This window comes from Acipenser ruthenus, chromosome 3, assembly GCF_902713425.1.
Source record: "Acipenser ruthenus chromosome 3, fAciRut3.2 maternal haplotype, whole genome shotgun sequence".
Taxonomy (NCBI): domain Eukaryota; kingdom Metazoa; phylum Chordata; class Actinopteri; order Acipenseriformes; family Acipenseridae; genus Acipenser; species Acipenser ruthenus.
In genome coordinates, this window is record NC_081191.1 from 25,960,945 (window position 1) to 25,983,133 (window position 22,189).

The following is a 22,189-nucleotide window of genomic DNA, read 5'->3' on the forward strand; positions in this document are numbered from 1 at the left end:
GCAGTTAGTATATTTGTTCTGAAACAAGAACAATTGCAGTATTCAACCCTTGCAGTGCAACACATTAAAGGTGCAAGCTGTTTTTCAACAATACCAGTATATTAAAAAAGCAAGTCACATGCAAGCAGTTTTAGTGAATACTAATGAAATGTAATTATTGAAAGAAAACTTATGCAAGACTCAAGTTAGGAAGGTAAGCAATTCTACCTTATGGATATAACCAGTAACTATACTGCATATTTAATTAATTGTCACTCAAATAATTGCTTTGTTAGGTTAGCGATTTATAATAGGCAGAAGATGGATTGCTTTTTGAGTTCTGTTTAATTTATTTTCTATAGACCTGTTTAAAAAAAAAAAAAACTTTTGTTTTCGTGAATTTTATTTTTCCATTACATAGTGTTTTCATCAGCAATATATAATAAAATCCTTTTAGCTAGATTGTAAAAACCAAGATGTGGTAAGTTTTGATTCTTTATTGCTTTAGTTTTTTTTTTTACAGATAAATGGAAGCAAGAAATCAACACATATCTTAAAAACATAATTTTTTTTATCGAGAATGATTTGTAATTAGCAGAACTATAGTGATCTCAGAAAGGGACATTTTATCCAAGCCATCGACGCACGACTAGAAGCATTGAGTTTTTAAGCATTTTCCATATTGCTGCCAAAAACTGTGTTTAGCTGGCGTAAAGTGGGACTTTAGCAGTCACAAAAAATTCGGCGTATGCAAGGAATGGTTTTCATCTGGTATTCTGCACCCACTATCAAATTAGCATTATGCCATCATTAATCAGTTTAAATTATTATTATTATTATTATTATTATTATTTATTTCTTAGCAGACGCCCTTATCCAGGACGACTTACAATTGTTACAAGATATCACATTATTTTTACATACAATTACATTATTTTTTTACATACAATTCCCCATTTATACAGTTGGGTTTTTACTGGAGCAATCTAGGTAAAGTACCTTGCTCAAGGGTACAGCAGCAGTGTCCCCCACTGGGGATTGAACCCACAACCCTCTGGTCAAGAGACCAGAGCCCTAACCACTACTCCACACTGCTGCCTCAAATTATATTGAAAGGTGTCTGGAATACTATTCATGTGCATACATTATAATGAAATGTAAGGATTTTGCCTTGCACTTGGGCAATTGCTGACCCTCTAAAACTTTGCAAGGGGCAAACCATTGTAGAAGCGACTAATTAAAACCACACACCTTCAGAGACCTGTCATTGGCCTCAGGATGGCTGCTGTGGTACACTTCTTGATTCGGCGACGCTTGGCTCTTGTTGAGGACAGGCAGGAAAACCTTCGGAGGAGAAGGGCAAGACGAAGAAGACCCCACATATTCAAACCCAGGGTCACTTTGTTTGGGATGGATTGTCCAATCTGCTTGCCTCTCCAGCAGCATCAGATGTGATTTGGATGGCGGCCCTCCTCCTGTTCCTGCTACATGCCTGTGCTGTGTTGCGACTTTTGTTCACCGCCGCTGGTCCTGACACCTTTTTATCACCTGGTTGACTGTTCTCCTGGTAACACCGACAGCATTGACTTTCTCCACTATAGAGGACCATATGGCCTCTTTGGTAGCATAACTGATGTTGGCAGAGGCTTTTCCAAATAACTCAATTTCATGCTGAGTGACCTCAGCCGTAAAGACTCTTTGGTGCCCTTACTCATATATTTTTGTTTGGTTTTATTTTCATGCTCCACAAATCTCATACAGCGCTTACTAGCCCGATGCACAAGCAGCGTTCATTGCAATCCTTTATTATCATGATTGCAGCTCATTATTTGTGTGTTTTGAGTAATTTGCATTGCTCTTAAGCTTCCATAGGCTGCAGTGCAAAATTATTAATTGCCTGGCCGCTAGGCAATTTGGATTTTGCAACCGCAATTGTTTGCACTGCCCCATAAAGTACTCTGCGTTTGAAAACCATAATTCAAACCATTTTATAAAATATTACTTAAAAAAAATATTAATCATGATCACAGCCTTTTTGCTTCTGCATGCACGTCACACTCACATAGGCACGAGTAATTTTGCTATTAAAGGAACAATTGGTCCGTTCAACATGATGCTTGTATTTAAAAAAAAAAATACATGCTCATATCACAACATAAATACAAAAGTGTACAAAAAAAAAAATGTTTGGAGAGGCATTTTTTGTGTAATGAAAAAATGTATTGTGTTTTTCGTCTGATCTTGCACTAGTAATTCTAACAAACATTGAAAAGCAAGATAAAGCTTGTATTCATCTCTGATGCATGATTGAATATATTAAGCCTAATCATTGAACAAAATTAAACAATAGGCTTGCATTCCTTTAAGGCTTTAGTTAAGCCAGCACACCTTACCACATGATTGAAGTGAGTGATTGCTACATTGTGGAAAACACTGTTTACTCTTTCTGTCTTTCTCCAGATCCCATACAGGAGAACGGCCATTTAAATGTCTCCAGTGCAGTAAAGGATTTGCATCTTCAGGGGTGCTTAAAGCTCACATTCGAACACATTCCGGACTCAAGGCCTATAAATGTTTGATTTGTGACAGCACTTTCACCACCAGTGGCAGCTTAAGGCGTCACATGGCAACCCACAGTGACCTACGACCCTACATGTGTCCTTACTGTCAAAAGACTTTTAAATCCTCCCCAAATTGTAGAAAACACATGAAAACACATAGGTAGGTGGTCATCATCTGCTATTTTAAATTAACTAAAGATTAAAGCAAGTCAAAATTTTATAAATTCCTGTATAACTACCCAATGCTTACCTCTATGTGATTAACCGGATGAGCAATTTTTTTTTTGTTGCTATTTCAAACCTTTAAGTTACTGGGTCTTCGATAAGGTTTCAGTTCCTATTAAGTTTCTGTTTAATTTTAAGTCTATTGAAAACATGATTGCCATGAAACTAGACTGGCACATTTTGTCGTATTAAAGGTTTTAGGAATCTACAGACTAAGGTTTCTGTTTCTGCTCCTTTTTGAGAAATAATCTTATGTGAACTGAAAACAGGATAAGACCTTAACTATTTCCTCCAAATATTTCCTTAATAGAATATTAACCTGGAGAGAAAAGTGCCCTAATAAAGCCATCTGTGAGAGTGTCTTGACCAATCTACATACTGCTTAGCTATTGTGATCAGAATACAACACAGTACTGAGAAGCATAGTTGAGAAGGAATCAAAAGGAATTTAATCTTAACCATGTGCTATATATCTATTTATTTGTCTTACCATCCAGATGTCAAATTACCTTATACTCAATATATTTGTCTTCCTATATGGCTTACAAAAATGCATTTACAAATCCTTAATAAAAAAACCTTTTTCTGCCATTTATTTATTTATTTATTTATTTATTTATTTATTTTCCCCAGTCATTGTTGTTTTGTATTAGAATTGAAGTGGGTCTTTTGGTCGGAGCAAATATGGCAGTAGGTGCCAATCTCAGTGACTTCTTCATTTGTTCTTGCAAAACAGGTATGAACTTGCGCAACAGCTCCAGCAGCAGCAGCAGCAGACCTCCCTGGACGACTCCATGGGGCAGCAGGCTGTCACTTCTGAGATGCAGGTTGAGATCGAGGGGGATGAACTGCATCAGCCGACTTCTGTCAGTACTGAGCAGCAGGCGATGCTAGGCCTGAGTCAGCAGCAAGTAGTTGGTGTCCAACAAGCTGAGCTGGAACAGCAGCTTAATGATCAACCACTGGTGCAGGATGAAGGTAATCAGGAATCCTAAAAGTCACATTAGATAATGCATCATTTATTTATAAAAATGACCTAATGAGGGACACAAATCAGAGGCATGTATTGTAAAATCTGTGTACAAGCGCCAATATGCATTTGGTCTAGAAGGTGGTGTGACCTAGGAAAAATCTGTTTTATTTTTAATGAATACAGTCTATTTAATTGATCTAAACAGTGGCGGCTCTAAATAGTGTCACTGAGATAATTAATGTTTGTGTTATGCAAATCTAACGTCTAAAATATGTTGAAGTTCTATTTAATGATTTAACGATGGTGGTATTTAAATCTACCACCATTTAGATCACTTGAATTGACCCCAATATATATCCAGATACTCAGTATCTTGACTTGGTTTTAGCCATTGACTTATAATCCTACTTACATAAATGTCTGAGACTTCAAATTTAGAAACAATAATGCATTTAAGTAACCTACATTTGTAATGTTGAGGTCTGTGTACTAGAAGATGTGCTCAGAATTATTTCACTTTTTTTTGTACCAGTTAGATAGAAATGACTTTTAGTCATCTGGCCCTAAGTGTATTTAAATCGAGTAAAACCCAGTACTGAAAGGTCATTGCCTTGAGCAGTGGACAGATACATTGACCAAGTGCTTGCTACAGGATGAAGAAGCAATACAATGCGTACATGTTTATGTGCTGTTCTTTGACTGAGCCAGCAGGGAAAACATTATGAATCTTGCTGTTGCATAACACAAGATGGCAGATTTAGCTATTCACAATACCTGTTTCTCTTTTTTTTTTTTTTTTTTTTTAAATACAAGTGTTTGTTTTAAAAGGTTTTGAAAGAAGATCACACATAAGTTCAAATACTTTCTAATCAGCAGATGTTTTTCAGTGCAGTATGGTAATTTGCTAGATGGAAAATGGTTACAGCCAGCATAAAAAGAAATAAACAATTCATTTTGCTGCATTCTGCATGTACATAGCGAACCGTGTGGGGGAAAAAAACCCAAAAAAAACATTACAAAACATGTTGAAATTAAGCTCTGCCATTGGCCTAGTCTTCCAGGGGAGTTAACACCCAACACAAAACCTGCTGAACACAACTACACTGGATGTTGTGTGGATATTGTGTTTTTTTTTTTTTTTTACTGTTTTTTAATTAACCAGTATTTGAAAAGTTATACATATTAGCCAAGGTGAAATTAGAATATTGCACTTGTTGATTCAGACAGAAAGTTACTCAGTGTTTATAGTATTCATATATTTACACAACAATTATATAGTAGTCAACTTTTAGTGATGTCCCTGTCTTGAAAATGTGATTGTCACTATGTCAGCTACTTCACACGTTCGCTTCTGCAGTGTAAACATGACTGTTACAGATCTGGAACAGTTATTTTTTTATTTCCAATTATCTAAACACTAATGTTCTACTGATAACATTGTGACTTATCAAACACTAGCAACATTGAGCAGAATTTTCCCATATGCATCTATTATTACCGCAACACAACAGACAACACCACCCCGTAGCAATTTACCATAGCAAAGTGTAGTAAAGCATTATAAAGAATAGTGAGGAATGGTAAAGCATGGCAGTGTGGAGTAGTGGGTAGGGCTCTGGACTTTTGACTGTAGGGTCGTTGGTTCAATCCCAGGTGGGGGACACTGCTGCTGTACCCTTGAGCAAGGTACTTTACCTAGATTGCTCCAGTAAAAACCCAACTGTATAAATGGGTAATTGTATGTAAAAAATAATGTGTAAAAAATAATGTAATTGTATGTAAAAATAATGTGATATCTTGTAATAATTGTAAGTCGCCCTGGATAAGGGTGTCTGCTAAGAAATAAATAATAATAATAATAATAATAATAATATCAGGGTAAACTATGGTAAATGCATTGTATAACTATGTGAAAAGCATGGTAAAACTGTAAAACTACCACAATACCACAAAATACTGTTACTATATACTTATGTGGTTATATATTCCACCCATTATGAATTAGGACTATTATCAAGTTACTAACATTGTCTGCTTTTCCCCCTCCCTCCCCCCTCTGGCATGCATGGCTAGATACCTTTGTGACACCCCAGCATGCTCTTCCACAGAATATGAGCCAGTTTGAACAGCAGGCCATAACCCAGCAAGCCTTTGACCAGCAAGGACTAACACAAGGTAACTGTTATGCACATTCAACCTCATTGCACATTGTCACAAAAGACCTTTATTGTCTGTGTTCTCATACAGTGCTCCATTAGCCATTTGTTTGCTAACTGAAAAACAAAATGTATAATGCTACTTATCATTCACATAAGCATTGTCACTTGATCTCACATAAATGTTTTTTTTTTTAAGAAAATGCCATTTTATTTAGATAAAAAAAGTGATCACTAGAGAATACAGCTGTACAGTAATAGATTTAAAGAATTGATATTGTTTATTAGATGAACTATGAAATCACTAGCTTTCAGGACCTCCAGAGTATTTTATTTAGATCGAGTGGCCCTGTTTGTGGTTTGGATACATGCATATTACTGCAGTAGTTCAGGAATAAAAGATGGTTCTATTACTAGATTATAGGATTGTGTACTTCCATTCATTTATTATAAGTCTTGAATGTACAGTTTTGAATGAAACACATATTATAGTAAACGTGTATTTTTATTTCAAGTATGATATATGCTGCTACACTTGGTTTAAGACATCTTTGTTTACAAGCCCTGCTTTCAATTTGTCTTGCACTTGTTTGGTCATTTCACCTGGAGGGTGAAATTGTTCTGCCCCATTAATAGCTTCTTTCTTGTCATTAACCAACCAGCTGCTTTCCCTGTTCACTGTCAGCAACATGCTATAACCCAGAAGACGCTTTCAGAGGTGAAATGGTTGAAGTGCAACTGCAATCGGATAGCCCAAGAATAAGGCATTTAAACAGTGTCCTTTAACCTAAGTAAAACCAGATATCATGTTTCACAAAGACAATGCTTGTGTGCTGTAACATGTTTCTTTCAAAACTGCACATTTGAGATCTCTTTAGCTAATGGAAGTGCAAAACAGGTAGGATTTATGTTTTTCTTTTGTTTAATATGGTGACTGGGATAGACAGAAGGAGGATTTTGCATTGTCAAAAATGCTTCCATTGAGAGTTGTGAAGATACCTAATGATGTAGTTGCACTAATATGATTGGCTACCTAGGTTGACACACATGACATTTGCTTTCTAATCTGGAAATGCTTTGCCAAAAGCCCTACTTGTAGAATACCTGCAACTATGAACTCAATTCATCCGTGTCAGATTTGACTAGCTATTATTGAGCCTTGAAGAGTAGTACTCAAGAAAACCAGCATCTGTTTACATTGATTTGTTTTCATAACGCTTCATTTGCAAAAGTTTAATGGATAGTTTTGGAAAGGTTTTGCTGCATTTTTTGTGCAGAGGGAGATCTAGTAACATGTTTCCTGTGCTTATGCGTTTTCTAAAGCAGAAACAGAATTAATTTTAAAATGTTGACACCTAACCAATTGTGCTGCCCATTTCTTAATGTACAAGCTTCTAAGATGGCTTCATAATCAAAAAAAAAATCCAAATTATTACAATATTTTCAGTCAAACTCCTATCATATGCTTTTATATGTGATGGAAACTTTTAATTAACATCCACAAGTGGACATGTCTCTATTTTCAATTTCAATTCATACTTGATTTCATCCTATTACTGGCACTGAGCATCTCATGGGATTGAAAGCATTGTATTGTACTGCATGCTCTTCAGGTGGTAATTCAGATGTTAATAACGTATTCATTAATATCACAAGTAGAGCGTGACAAATTAAAGGGTTCTTTCTCTGACTTAATTTTCTGAAAAGCAGTTTCCACTTCTGATGTTAGACAACAGTTTTCACCACCAAGACCTCTTGTGTTTTGAATAAACAGCATACCCCTCTGCTTTCCATCTTCGTTCTTAGTTTTAGCACAACAGAGCATATTGGCAGCATTGATCAAAATTGCCAAACATAATATACATTATGCAGTGGTTTTCAAACTGGGGTACGCGAGAACAATCCTGTAATTGCGGACAACGTTTTTTTTTTTTTTTTTTTTTACCAGGTTGTAGTACTTTGTGACTTATCAATCAAATCAACAGTGTTAAATCTCCTTTCAAATAAAACCACAGCCGTACTGGTGTACGTTTCTACACATGAGTGAGCGTTGAGCACACACATGGCTAATTTACATATTTAAAAAGCAGTTTGGTGGTTACTGCAGTCTGTGGGCTAAACAAAAAAAAAAATACTCAAATAAAGATTGTCATTGTATGATGTTGCTGCTTTTAAAACTGTGTAGTATTTGCTAGGTAATTTTACTTTCTGGAGTTTAAATGTTCAGTGTTAGTAGTTTAATCAGTTCAGTGTTTTATCTACGTTTACATTTATAAATAACAGTATTATTGAGTTGAGCAGGCAGCTGGACCGCCGGTGAAATCACTAACTTGTTCTGCGCTGGAGCTGGAGTGACACGACTGTTAACTTTACTTGCAATGCTTGTATGTGTTTTTTCATTATTAATTAATTTGTTGAAGAACTCCTTTGTCATGTGAATGCATTACCCTACGCCTCCACACAGGTGATTATCAATAAAAGAAAAAGCACGATATTATTATTATTACAAAAATGGAGTCGTGGGATTAAAAAAAATAATAATAATCAATCCCTAAATCCTGGGATTTGGAAAAGTGTCCGGAATTTGATTCCCTACTCCAGACCTATTGAGTGTGTTCATATCATACAGCGAGTGCCCATCAACAAGCTTTAATTGTCTTACAGCTGATTAACATGACCAGAATATTAACACAAACAGAATATCCCCTTTCTGCTTTCAACAAATTAGCTTTTTGAAATATTCACTTCAGAACAATGTGCTTATTCTGGCTGGATTCAATGCTGCACAAGACACACATAGCATTTTATGTTTTCTCAGTCAAGTGTTCAACGATAAAATTCAATTTCAATTAAAAGATAAACAAAAAAAACCCTATATTTGTAACTTTAAAAAAAAAAAAAAGTTTTCTCTCTACACTTCTACATTGTTGGAAGAAATGCATGTCTTTTGTTGAGAATTGCTTTTTGATTTTGTTTTAAATTGGAACCTTAGTTTTTCAGAAGCATAACCTTTTTTTGGACTTTAGTTGGTGCATGTGCACTGTGGTTAACTAATTGTATTTTATTTTGTTCATTTTTAACAGCAGTTTTCCATTTACAGTACTTAATCTAGTAATTGAGAAAAGACCATGCTTTCCTGTTTTCATAGGTTTATTATGACCCTAAGTCAGATGGGGGTATGCGGTAGACTAGATTATTTGGAAAGGGGTACAGGGCCTAAAAAGTTTAAAAACCATTTATCTAAAGAACTGCTTGTCCTGTTGTGATGAATCTTGCGAAGGACATTCCTTAGTCTGTCTGTGTATGTATTTCTTTTCATGTGCATACAGTGGATGTAGGTCATGGATATCTTGTTTTTACATGTTAGTGATGGCTCTAATTTTCCATTTACAGCTGCAGCAGAGAATGCAGAGTGAGCAGAGAAAACAGGGACTGAATGAATTAGGATACTAACTAGTGAAAAAGTCGCAATTAATGGGACAATACATTTGTAGGCAGTAACCGAATACCGTACTAAAAATGTATAATTCTGTACTGAATTTGCTTACAACAAACACTATACATTGAAAACTGTTGTAAAACTATAGGTCTGCTTCTTAAACAAAATAAATAAATAAATGAATAAATGTAATTTGCATGTCACAGACAGAAAATTGGCAGATGAACTTATCTTGGTACTGTCCTAATGTTAAATATATTTTTTAAGCGATGTAGTTCACATTTAAAGCTTGGTAACAACTGCTGTCCACATTTCACTTACAGTATGGTAAGGCACTGTGCCTCCTATGTTTGTGTAGTTGGTTGTTGACTTTCCACAGCATTAATCAGACTTCCCGTTCAACGTTCAGGTTTCTTGACAGGTTGACTCTAGGGGCACATACACTGCAAGAGCTGTAATAATAAGTCTGTATGAGTGTCAGGGCCAGATACATGATTTTTTTTTATACTGTGTTTGTGATGTTTGGAGGTGACATTCAGCAGCGTTAATCAAACTTCACTTTTCTGTTAAAGTTTCTTGACAGGTTGACTTTCGGGGTACATGGGCTGCAGTAATACGTCCGTATGAGTAGCAGTGCCAGATACATGACTTTTTGATAGATTTTACAGATACAATTCATATGTATGCCTCTTCTATGACTAAAAATTAAATTGAAACGTTCAGTCGCATTTGCAGCAGCTAGTATGATACATGTGGTCAATAAAATGTGTTTACTGTTCTTTTGGAAACAGAGCCAGGCTGTAACTTTCTGTCCTTCCCAGGTTTTACAATAACTGATGGCTATAATCAGCAATCACAGTTTTCAACAGTACAGCAGTTACAGGACTCAAGCACACTGGAATCCCAGGCCCTGTCTTCCAGTTTCCATCAACAGAATTTGCTTCATGTGTCCAGTGCTGAGGTGGTAAGTAAAATGAGCAGAAGTCACTTTAACACCGTATACACAACATATAAAAATATTTTGCTACAAATGTATTGGAATGGGGTCTGTCAGTTACTTCATATTACATTTTCATAGTTTTTATATTTCTAAAATATTTGCAATTGCACTTTTATTTTTTTTTAATTGTTTGACTCTGTGTTAAGGTGCTTTGATTGTAGTTTATGCTAAACCTAAATGACAAACAGTATTTATATTATTATTTGTTTATTTAGCCAAGGTGACTTACAGAGACTAGGGTGTGTGAACTATGCATCAGCTGCAGAGTCACTTACAATTACGTCTCACCCGAAAGACGGAGCACAAGGAGGTTAAGTGAGGTTAAATGAGTCAGTGGCTGAGGTGCGACTTGAACCGGGAACCTCGCGGTTACAAGCCCTTTTCTTTAACCACTGGACCACACAGCCTCCTATTAGTAAGCACTATCAGTATTTATTTCTCCAAAGTTCATTTAAATTCATTGTTTTACAGACGAGTCGCCTTCTTCAAGAGCCATCCCAGAGTGACCTTCATCTCCAGACAGAACGGACAGACTTCCAGGAGGAAAGCGATGAAAACAGCCGACGTGCATACAGGTCAGTGCAGAGTAGTTATGTGTTGTAACCTTTACCATTTATCTTCTCTTTCGTTTGTTAACAAAAGTAGATTTTATGTTGGAATTCTGCTGACGCTTAATTTGGGGTTGACATGCTCTTTACAATAGGGCAGCAGTGTGGAGTAGTGGTTAGGGCTCTGGACTCTTGACCGGAGGGTTGTGGGTTTAATCCCAGGTGGGGGACTGCTGCTGTACCCTTAAGCAAGGTACTTTTACCTAGATTGCTCTAGTAAAAACCCAACTGTATAAATGGGTAATTGTATGTAAAAATAATGTGATATCTTGTAAGAAAGCAAATGTCATGTGTGTAATTGTAAATCGCCCTGGATAAGGGTATCTGTTGAGAAATAAATAATATCCGGACTCCTACTTAAACATTCATAAACTATTATTGTTGTCTCTCACACTGCCATTAAGCAGTCCTGCTTGTGAGTGTGGGTTTTCACATGTCAACATTTTAAATAACAAATATCGATCGTGCCTATCAGCCTCACCCCTTTTTGCCCTGAGAGCCTACTGGTGCTAAATTATTAAATACTGCCCTAATCAAGCTCCTCTTACAACTTCTCACACATGACACAAACCTTCTCTCCTGTGTATGTGGATAAGTGTGGGTGGGTAATTTGAGTAGTCCAGACCTAATGAGAAACTATCATCATCGATGTTTGGGCTGCAGTGTGGAGTAGTGGTTAGGGCTCTGGACTCTTGACCGGAGGGTCGTGGGTTCAATCCCCGGTGGGGACACTGCTGCTGTACCCTTGAGCAAGGTACTTTACCTAAATTGCTCCAGTAAAAACCCAACTGTATAAATGGGTAATTGTATGTAAAAATAATGTGTAAAAAAAATAATGTGATATCTTGTAACAATTGTAAGTCGCCCTGGATAAGGGCGTCTGCTAAGAAATAAAGAATAATAATAATATTATTTGCATTTAACAAAGTCATTAGTATCCACATGCTTAGGTTTACAAAATGACAACCATTTTGACAGCAATTAAATATCAAAATTCACATTTTACTCATTGCTGTGAATCATTCTTGTTGTAGCTTTCACTGTTTGTGTCAAATTGGTTAAAAGTAACTAATGTATACAAAAAAAAAAAAAAAACCTTACATTCTATTTGCTATTTGTTATTTTTGTTATGCTTATTGGTTCTGTTTAATGTTGCCTGGTAGGAACCCATAATTAACCCTTTAAATAGTATGAACGTACTGGTATGTTCACTGCTCTCTGGTCCCCAGGGAGTACAAACGTACCGGTACATTGTTCAACTTTAAACTTGAATTACTGAGACTACAAAACTTCTGATAACAAGATATTGTAACGCTAGGTTTCTGTAACACCTTTTATTGGTCTCTTGCGCCCTCTGCTAGATACTGACTGCATTACATACAATAAACCGTAACAAAAATGTCAGTGATGTCTGTAAACTGGCGAAAACTGCTCAGTGAGAAAGAAGTATTAGAAATAATACTGAATTCAGATTCTGATTTAAATTCAAATACATACAATTCTTCCAATGAATCGGATGTCAGCGTGTGTGTCAGTGAAGACGTAAGTGAAGAATATTTACCATCAACATCAAGTGACAGGCATCCAGCGAAGAGGCGGTGCCAAGCTCTGTGCGTTGCTACTCCTTGATGCTGAAGAATTAGACACTCTCACTCCTTTCGCCCCCACCACCTGTTTACCCGGATATGATTTATTCGTGTCTCTCTCTCTACCGCTCGCTCTCTTTTTTTTTTTTGTTAGGACATGTTGTGATTGTTCCAACCCATTGTTTATTGTCTACCTGTTATTTTTTAATCAAAACCTTTCCCTATGACAAAATAAAACATTATATTTATTTGTTTTATGTATTTACGGTAAACATGTCTGTATTTCGTCAGTGTTCATTACATACATACAAACATATAGCTTTCAGCTTGTTTGTACGCTGTACTCGTAATAATCAAGCGTAGGACCGGCAGTGCATTTTAGAACTCACAAGGGTTAAGGCTGTATTTTTTCATTTTTATCACGGATTTCACGATTTCTGTGAAATGTACTCACTGCCGTGTAATATGTAGTTCCCAGTGAAAATTCCCATTTCTGAAGAATAGTGTAAAAATAATTACAGCAATTGTTTGCCTTATTGACGCACTGCCTGTTACACTGCATTTAGGAACCTGGCAGCCAGTTTAGTTTGCTTCCGGTAAATGATTGAACACACTGTACAAAGCTGCACGATTTCTTTAAAATGTCTTCAATGAAAGACACCAGGTGCATCAAAGATCAGAAATATTTCTGCTAAAAATCATCCTGTCCCAAACAAAAAGGGGACATTTTATGTGTCTTTTGTTGTTTTTATATTTAATTATGTTTTTATTTAGTTTAGAGGGTCAGCACTAGCTGGGGAAACACACTCACACGCAGCAGCCCACAAAAGAGGTACACATTATGAGTAACAACCCCTTCCCCAGTCCATAACACAGTCCATGTTTGTTGCAGTTGCCCTGCTGCTTCAGCAGCACAACCTAAAGAAAACCTTTTGAAAATACATATATCAGCAGCAAAATCTGAATCGGTCAAAAACATTATTTTTATTTTTCAACAAAACATATTCTAATGTTATTTTAAGATGACTGAACAAGACAGTAATCAAGCAAGTAACAGTAGATCAAAACATTGTAATAAATCCATTTTGTAACAGCATGAATCAATTTGAATAATAACTTGATTGAATTAATATTGAAATTAATGAATAGCTTCAAATTTGTCACAAAACGTATTAATCATAGGCATCAATTGAATTTTTAAATGAGTGTTATCAAATACAAAAGTTTCTATAAAAAAAAAGAAAACAGATCTCAAAACCTAGCCCACAGTACAAATGCATTAGTTGTAACTCATAAGCGAAAACATAATTCTATGAACAAACTTAACAAATTAATATCCCAAAAGCATGTATTTTTTTAAATACTGAATTTTGACCATCCGTTTGTTAAGGCTGAATTTTGTGAGGCAGACAGACTCTGACACATTCAGCTTGTTCGATGTGGAACAGGAACAGATTGTAGCATTTTGGCTGACAGTGATTTGAGAATACTGTTTGTGCATTGTGGTGATTTTCTTTAGACAAAGTTCCAAGCAGTAGTTACATCATGTAACAAACTATAACAATATTATGGGTCATATATATATATATATATATATATATATATATAAACATCTCGTTGTACGGTACAGACCATTGTAAATCGAGGCTACGTTGTTGTATTTTGCCAGTATTGTATAGTTGTGATTTATCTATTAGAATACAGTGAATTAGCAGTACAGCTATGGCCAAAAGTTTTGCATCTCCCTATATAATTAAATCATTTTGCTTGACGGAGTTGAATGAAGCCTGTGGAATAACCTGCTGAATAATGTTACGTTAACGTATTGAATTGCATATCGCTTTTTAGTTTTCCATGTACTTATAAACTGACAAAAACTGAAACATATACAAAAAACTGACAAAAACTGAAAAATGAAATACTGTACTGCTATTATGGCTTCTGGTAGACTTTTGCAATATATTGTGTAGTTTCTTTGATTAAATGGTGTTAAATAAAAGACCTAAATTATAATCATGTATTTTTTTATTTTAATTATGTCTCAATCCTAAAATTATATGCAATACTTTTGGCCATAGCTGTAGATTTGATTGACAAATGACATATGCCATTAAGATTTAATTAAGTGTCCAGTCCCGGTAGAGATGTGCTGTGTTGACCATGTAAATACCACCATATGACTGAAAAAAGTGCTAGCTCATAAAATTAGTAGGGATGTGCTTTTGGTACATTTTTATGAACGTTTAAACGCTTTGCAGTATCAGTTTAAACGTTTAAACCATATCTAATTACAAACACATACTCTTTATATTACATTCTGATACTGACAGCCCTGGTTAGTATTTTCTAAGCAAAGAAACCCTGAATAAGCAAATAATGTTTTAACATTGCAAAGACTTAACTACAAAGTAAAAAACAAACAAACAAACAAACAAAAATAAAACATAGTATATATTGAAATGTTTATATTTATGGTTGCAATTAAAGTTGCTAGTGGAGATAGAACTATATACTATATACATATTGAATATATTTTCGGATAGTATAATGTTTTTAGAATAGTGTGTTTCTTAAATTTAACAATACAAAAACAGGAACCTATTAAGTTTTTTTGTTGTAGTTTTTTTTTATAAGTAACTTTGCCCAAAATTATATGGTTTAAAAAAAATATATAAAAAATTATAAGAGACGAACATCACCCACTGTACAGCACTAATGCAAAATGGCTACAGGAAAGCGAGTTGTGCTTACAATTGATAAAAAATACTTACAAAAAAATACAAAATTTGGAATTTAAAAAGTCTGCCTCAGAGATTTAAAAGTTTGTGCTTTGACAGTAGCAATGGGATTTTTGAGATCTATTGCTCGAAACGAGTACTTGAGCATTACAATTTCCGATTACTCAAATCAAACGCCACTCTCCTCTACATACTGTACTAGTGTACATAAACCTCCCAACAGTCTTATTTTAAATGTCAAACTAACACACACTCACATAATATATTAAGTAATTAATATAATGTTTGTCTTGTGCAGTTAATTGTATATGGTCAAGTATTACTAAATAACGTAAAGTATTCAAATTCACGTATCTACACAACTTTACATTAAATTGTTAAAAGAGACGCTTGGCCTACCTGTTTGAAGTGTGTCTCAGAGGTCCTTTACTTTAGTGCAGTAGTTCCAACGTACAAATACAAACTGTACTAAACGTAAACGGCTGTTTGGTCCAAAAGCTTACAGAACAATTTCAAGTGAAAAAAGCCTTCCACCTATGGGAAGATTGGGGAATGGGGTCCACGAGTCTGTGGTAATTGCAACTTTTTCTCCCTTTTGAAAGTTTTGTATGAACAGCTGCAGCACGATTTTCTTTTAGTTTTTCCAGTCTCGCTGTTATTGTTTTATGGGTCGGCACAGTATTGGTATAATCTTACATCGATTTCAGAACTGCAGCATTCACGATTCACACGCACTGTCCTCATAGGGGATAACGTGATCACGCCCTGTTTGGCCAAATCTATAGCAAATGTTGTAATGGATGTTTGCTTTTTATTGCCATCAGTAGCTCCAGCCACAGTAATACTGAATGTTTTCATTTAAAATGGTGAAGCATTGAACTTGTGTTTTTGTGGTACAGCAATTTTGTTTGGCATAATTTGTTTGGTTTTCTCGGCCGGTTCCTCAAACTACTTCCAAACGTGGCTTCCTTTGTTTAGAGATGCCATTTTAAATATAGAACAAACTCAGAAATAACGCTTGTCATTAACGTTATTACCCAGCGTGGAATTGACAACATACCATGCCTACTACAGGCATGAACACACACACAGTGCACCAATGAAGTGCCATATCGACGAGAATAAAACCCGCCCCAGTGTCAATCTTTCTGTTGCACCAATTGCCAAATAATATCCGCCCTTACTGTGGCACTAGAGCAGTCGGATACGCGACGGACTACTGATGATAAATTACTACAATTAATGCATAGAAATAAATATGCGTTTGGTGACATTTGTCACGTGACTGGTTATACATCTAGCATATTATTATTAAACGTTTAACCACTTCTTTGGAGTTTAGACGTTTAAACTTTTAAAATTCCCATCCCTAAAAATTAGCTTGGAAAGTATTTCCATTGCATTTGTGCGTATCATTTATCGTACAGGATACTTTTCTATCCACCCCTATCACACTTTTTTTTTTTTTTTTTGTTCGCTCGCATGAATGAATCTGAATCTGTTGGGTGCAGTCTGAGTTGCCATTAAATTCCTGTTTAGATTAATTTAACCACTTCAACTCCAGATGTAAAAATGAAAACCCTTCCCAGGTACCAGATTTTGAAAATAATAATAATAATGTTTTCAAACCTGTAATTGCTATAAAATGTTAACATATAAAATGTTAACACAAATAAATGACTTAAACTGTGTTTTTCATTGACCCTTTATGCTGCTGTGTACTACATACCCATATTCAATGTAGAGATAAAAACGTTTTTTTTTTCTTTTTAACAATGAAAACAAAAACGCTGCTAATAACGATAATAATAATAATAATCAGTAAACAGTAATTATCAAATAAAAACAACATCAAAACGTGTGCCAGTATCGACTTGCTCTGTGCCATTTATTGAAATGTTCAATACAACAGAACCCGGGATTGCCTTCGCAACCACTGCACATTTTTCTTTTGTCTTTGCTTTTGTTTTCATTTTTGTAGTAGACCCTGTACCTTTTTAACAGTGTCTGCTTCCCTTGTGTTGGAGGGATAGTCACAAATGCGTGTACACAGCTACTTTGCACAGGCATTGTGATGGATCTGGCTGCCGCATTGCCTGTACCCAGTGCTGTGTTTTGATAGTATTTCGTCACAGCACTGCCATTTCAAACCAAACAGCTTCCCGTTTGCAGCTGGCTTACCTGTAAAGTAGCTGCATGCTCTTCTCTTCATACAGTTTGTATTGTTCTTGACTCCACATCCTCTTCATCATAATCACTGAGTGATAAGTCAGCATCACTGTCGCTGGTATCGAAATCCTCCGAACCAACTTCACTCCTGTTGCTCATTATAGAAAGACCACATACGTTGCCATATTTAGCTTTCGCTAAAAACTATATAAACTATAACTAAACAAGTAAAACTAATAATAAATAAAAAAATAATAATTTAAAACACTATATATACTTGTAAAAGCTGAATGGCTTCCAGCAATATATCTCAGCCTTCTAAACGCCCACAGTTAGATTGGAATCTTTACATGAAACGCAATTGGATAAAAATGTCACCTGACCCTCCCCCAACTTTCATTGCACATTCCACAGTACTTGCTTTAGAGAATGAAACCTGAAACGTTAGACTGAGAAACAGAATAGAATGGGAAACTTGACGTACGCAGGTACGGCATGGTACTGTAAGTGGGTTTTCAATTGACGTACGTGCGTACGTCATGGTGTTGAAGTGGTTAAATGTATTCATGTCCACAGCAAAGTTGCATAAAAGTAGTACATTCACAAAATCTTTGAATATCTGTCCTTAAACAGTGATTTGAGAAACAAAAACAACCATGTGTGATTTGTGTTTTGATTTCTGTGTTCATAATTAAAAGAAGAAAAAACGATTTACCTGCCCTCTGCATCAGTTCATCTTTCAGAGTTGTTTTTTTCCATCTATAAACTAGTGCTCTATACTTTTCATTTAATTATTTTCATTATATTTGGAATCTGTGTTCTCAGAGAAATGACAGCAGTTTTTAACACATTTTAGCTTTGCAAATTAATGCAAATGATAATTGGATGCTTTAGGACTGAAGTGGTCTAGCGCGTTTTGAAAAAACACCTGATAATGTATGAAAGGGTGAAATTAAGATACGGTATGCTAGGTAATTGTCTCAGATTATACTCTTGTGAAAATATACATTTTTAAATTTTATTTCTTTTAAAAAATAACTTTTCTTGGGCCATTTCACAAACCACTTTAGTTGATAACACCGTGTAACACATTTTTTTTTTTTTTTTGGTTCCTGGGTAGTAAGTGTTATTTCCTAATTGCTTATGCCTCAAAAGTATAGAAAATGGCTATTATTCCCCACAAACTTTGCATTTGTGACCAGGACAGTGATATTTTGAAATTTACCTATTTTCCAGAACATTCCAGATAGATTCAGTGCTGAGTAAACTTGGAGTAACTTCTAGAACTTTCTAGAACTTTCCAGTAATATAAATAGTAGTATAAATACAGGGGCCTTAAGCCCACCAGTTCAGTTTAGTTCCAGCTGCCTAAGTGGATACATATCTGCATTTTTCTGAGATGGCATCAAGGTCATAGGAGACTTCAAAATGGTGGCATTCCTGATGGGTCTCCAAGGCGGTTTTACCAAGTTTCCCTGCTATCTTTGCCTTTGGGACAGCAGGGACACCAAGGCGCACTACCACAGGCGGGACTGGCCACAGCGGACCGAGTTCTCTGTGGGGAGGAACAACGTCAAGTGGGAGCCACTGGTGGACCCCCGGAAGGTGCTGATGCCACCACTGCACATCAAATTGGGCCTTATGAAACAATTTGTCAGAGCTCTAGATAAGGAGTCGGCAGCCTTCAAGTACCTTCAAGACTTCTTCCCTAAGCTGTCTGAGGCAAAGGTCAAAGCCGGTGTCTTCGTCGGACCACAGATAAAGAAGATCCTGGAGTGCAATGAATTCCCCAAGAAGCTCACTAGTAAGGAGAAAGTGGCTTGGAACAGCTTTGTCGCAGTGGTTCGGGGCTTCCTGGGCAATCACAAGGCCGAAAACTATGTGGAGCTGGTTGAGACTCTGGTGAAGAACTACGGCACAATGGGCTGTAGGATGTCCCTCAAAGTCCATATCCTTGATGCTCATCTTGATAAATTCAAGGAGAACATGGGAGCGTACTCGGAGGAGCAAGGCGAGCACTTCCACCAGAATATACTGGACTTTGAACGCTGCTACCAAGGACAGTATAACGAGAACATGATGGGAGACTACATTTGGGGGCTGATTCGTGAAAGTGATTTACAGTATAATCGTAAATCTCGAAAAACTACTCACTTCTAAATCTTTTGTAGTCATTTTTGTATTACTTTAGTATAAATACATGTTAATTTGGATTCATATGTTGTTTTTTTCTGACTTTATGTGAACGAAAAGACACAAATTTGCCCGTTTTCTCATTGGAAATATGTAAATTTCAAAATATCACTGTCCTGGTCACAAAAGCAAAGTGTGTGTGGAATAATAGCCATTTTCTATACTTTTGAGGCATAAGCAATTAGGAAATAACACTTACTACCCAGGAACAAAAATTGTGTTACATAGTGTAAATATTTAGTTGTCATCAATCAGCGTAAGTTATTGGATTTTTCTCCCTACAGTTTAGATCGGATAGCATTAATTCATATTCATGTAAAGGCTTAATTAGAGTTCATGGAACTAATTACTCAATCGCAAGATGAAGTCACAGAGCAGAAATGAAGTACTGTACATTAACTGATCTTGACTTTCTTTATTGCCTGATTTAGTAGTTGGGAGATTAGACTAATTTAATGGGATTCGTGTTCCTCATTTGTTTGTTTTTTCTTAAGATAAAGCTGTTGCAAAATCAGATTCCTTCTTCCTGATATTTAAATATACTTTTATTTTTTACAAATATATAAAGAAAAAATAACTAAAATAATAATTTAAATAGAAAGATGTTTGATAAAAAACAGAAAAAATGAATAATATAGTTTCTTGTAACTAATTATTATCACAATACAGAACATTTTATATTTTGCTTGTTAATTACTGTTACTGTATTGTGCAGTCACAAGAAGGGAGGTGCAATGTAATAAAATGACGCTATCTTTCAGGTCGGTCATCTTGTATGTAGATTAAATTTATATAATCCTGACAGCCTTAAAAAAAAAAAAAAAAAAAAATCACCCTCTGTTTTGGCCTTTTTAAAAATACAAGTAGAACCAATGAGCCAATCTTATTATTATTATTATTATTATTTTTATTATTTAAATAGTTAGGTACAAAATTGGTTACTGTTCGTTTTCAAGAAAATCTGTTAAGCATCCATAATCACAAGATCATAAATTATAATATACAACTTATAAAGCAGGCTTTGGCTAGTGCCTTCATTAGTGTAATCAGGCAATCTGTAAACCTGTCTTAAGCAAGGCACAGTGCAGGTGCTATAAGGATGTAGTCTGTGTAAGGTAATGGCTGCAGATTCCAAAATACATGACTCTAGTTTATTTCCAGTTATGTTTGTGTCTTCACACATGCTGCACCTTTTACCCACATAATCCATGTTTATACTTAAATCTCCTGTTGACGTGAACAACTGATGTTGAGTTCACACAACACCGCTGTTTTCATTATCACCTATAGCTGAAATGAAATGAGATCAGATCTGTAATCAATAAGGTTAACCTAAATTTCAGATATAAAATGAAAGCCAAACAAAACTCTGCCTTTCTCACTTATTGTTCTGGTTATTTTATTAATTCTGTCCCTTTAAGTAATACATCGTGTAGTAGCACAAAGGAAGTAAGGTCAAGAACCGGAAGGATTAGACAGGCAGTGTGTGGATTGACACGACGAGAATAGCAGCAGCAGCAGAGTGGTAGATTAGTGCAGGAGAATAGTAATAAAGATCATTAATGTTAACTAATAAACCATGGAATAAAGTTCATGTGAATTGAGACCCACCTGTGTATCTGAATCTTCATTACATGTTTACTAAAGAGTAAGGACATTACACGAGTGTGTACAGTACTGTACTGTAATTAATTCATTCCTTGCATTGGTCAAAAGGAGGTCACATGGCCGTCTATAGAAATCAATATTGCCTGAAAAAACGGTATATATTGCATGTATCGGGCAATATTGAACGTGATTACATCATCACACTGTCTCCTAAATCTAGAACGTTCTCGGAAGGCTCCCTTATACAGAGAAAACACCCGCTGTACTCTCCTGCTTCATCTGTGCAGAGATATTTACTTCTACTGGTTCATTAAAAAATATACAACATCTTCATCAATTGAAAGGAAAAAAGGACACCTTTCCTGTAAGTGTAATTATTATTTTTTTTATTTAAAATGTTTCCGTTCCAATTGGCATTGTCAATGTTTCTTTCCCTCCCAATCACGGCCACAGTGTCTCGACAGCCAGCGCGCCTCCTGTTGAAGTAAATAACATGACAACAAAGAAATGAATAATTTGAAACCTTTCCAATATATATATTTCAATGTCACATCCTGACTGATTTTTGCTTCCTACCTGTCTCAGCTGCTGGCAAAGATCCTGCCTCACTTAACTTGTGTTTTGTTTCTTTTTTAGTCATGAATTGAGAAATATTTCATAAAACAAATATGGACTGCCACTTTCGCCATATATCAGAAAATAATTACCCCTCAGGAAGGCAATACTGTCCTCCAGGTACAATATTGCCCCTTGGGGGCAATAATTTTCTGATATATAGTATAAAATATTTTTACATATTAGTAAAATCATAATAAAGTATCCATGCATAAATAGAGGAATAATATCAGAAACTCACAGGGCCTCATTCACTAAATGGCGGTAAAGGACCAGAATTATCGCTTGACAGGGGGAAGCCACACCACACGCAAAAATGAACCTGCAGTAGCCCTATTC

At 35.7% G+C, this 22,189-nt stretch overlaps 1 protein-coding gene across 3 annotated transcripts in view; it reads left to right on the plus strand.

The window, feature by feature from the left end:
• LOC117394814 (zinc finger protein 236-like) overlaps window positions 1-22,189 on the plus strand; it is a 120,695-nt gene that overhangs the window by 47,516 nt on the left and 50,990 nt on the right. For all 3 annotated transcript variants that reach the window (XM_033993414.3, XM_033993415.3, XM_033993417.3), the window contains exons 13-17: window positions 2,440-2,700; window positions 3,502-3,743; window positions 5,812-5,913; window positions 10,155-10,297; window positions 10,805-10,908. In XM_033993414.3, coding sequence (XP_033849305.3) covers window positions 2,440-2,700; window positions 3,502-3,743; window positions 5,812-5,913; window positions 10,155-10,297; window positions 10,805-10,908 — 852 coding nt within the window. The remainder of the gene's footprint in view (window positions 1-2,439; window positions 2,701-3,501; window positions 3,744-5,811; window positions 5,914-10,154; window positions 10,298-10,804; window positions 10,909-22,189) is intronic.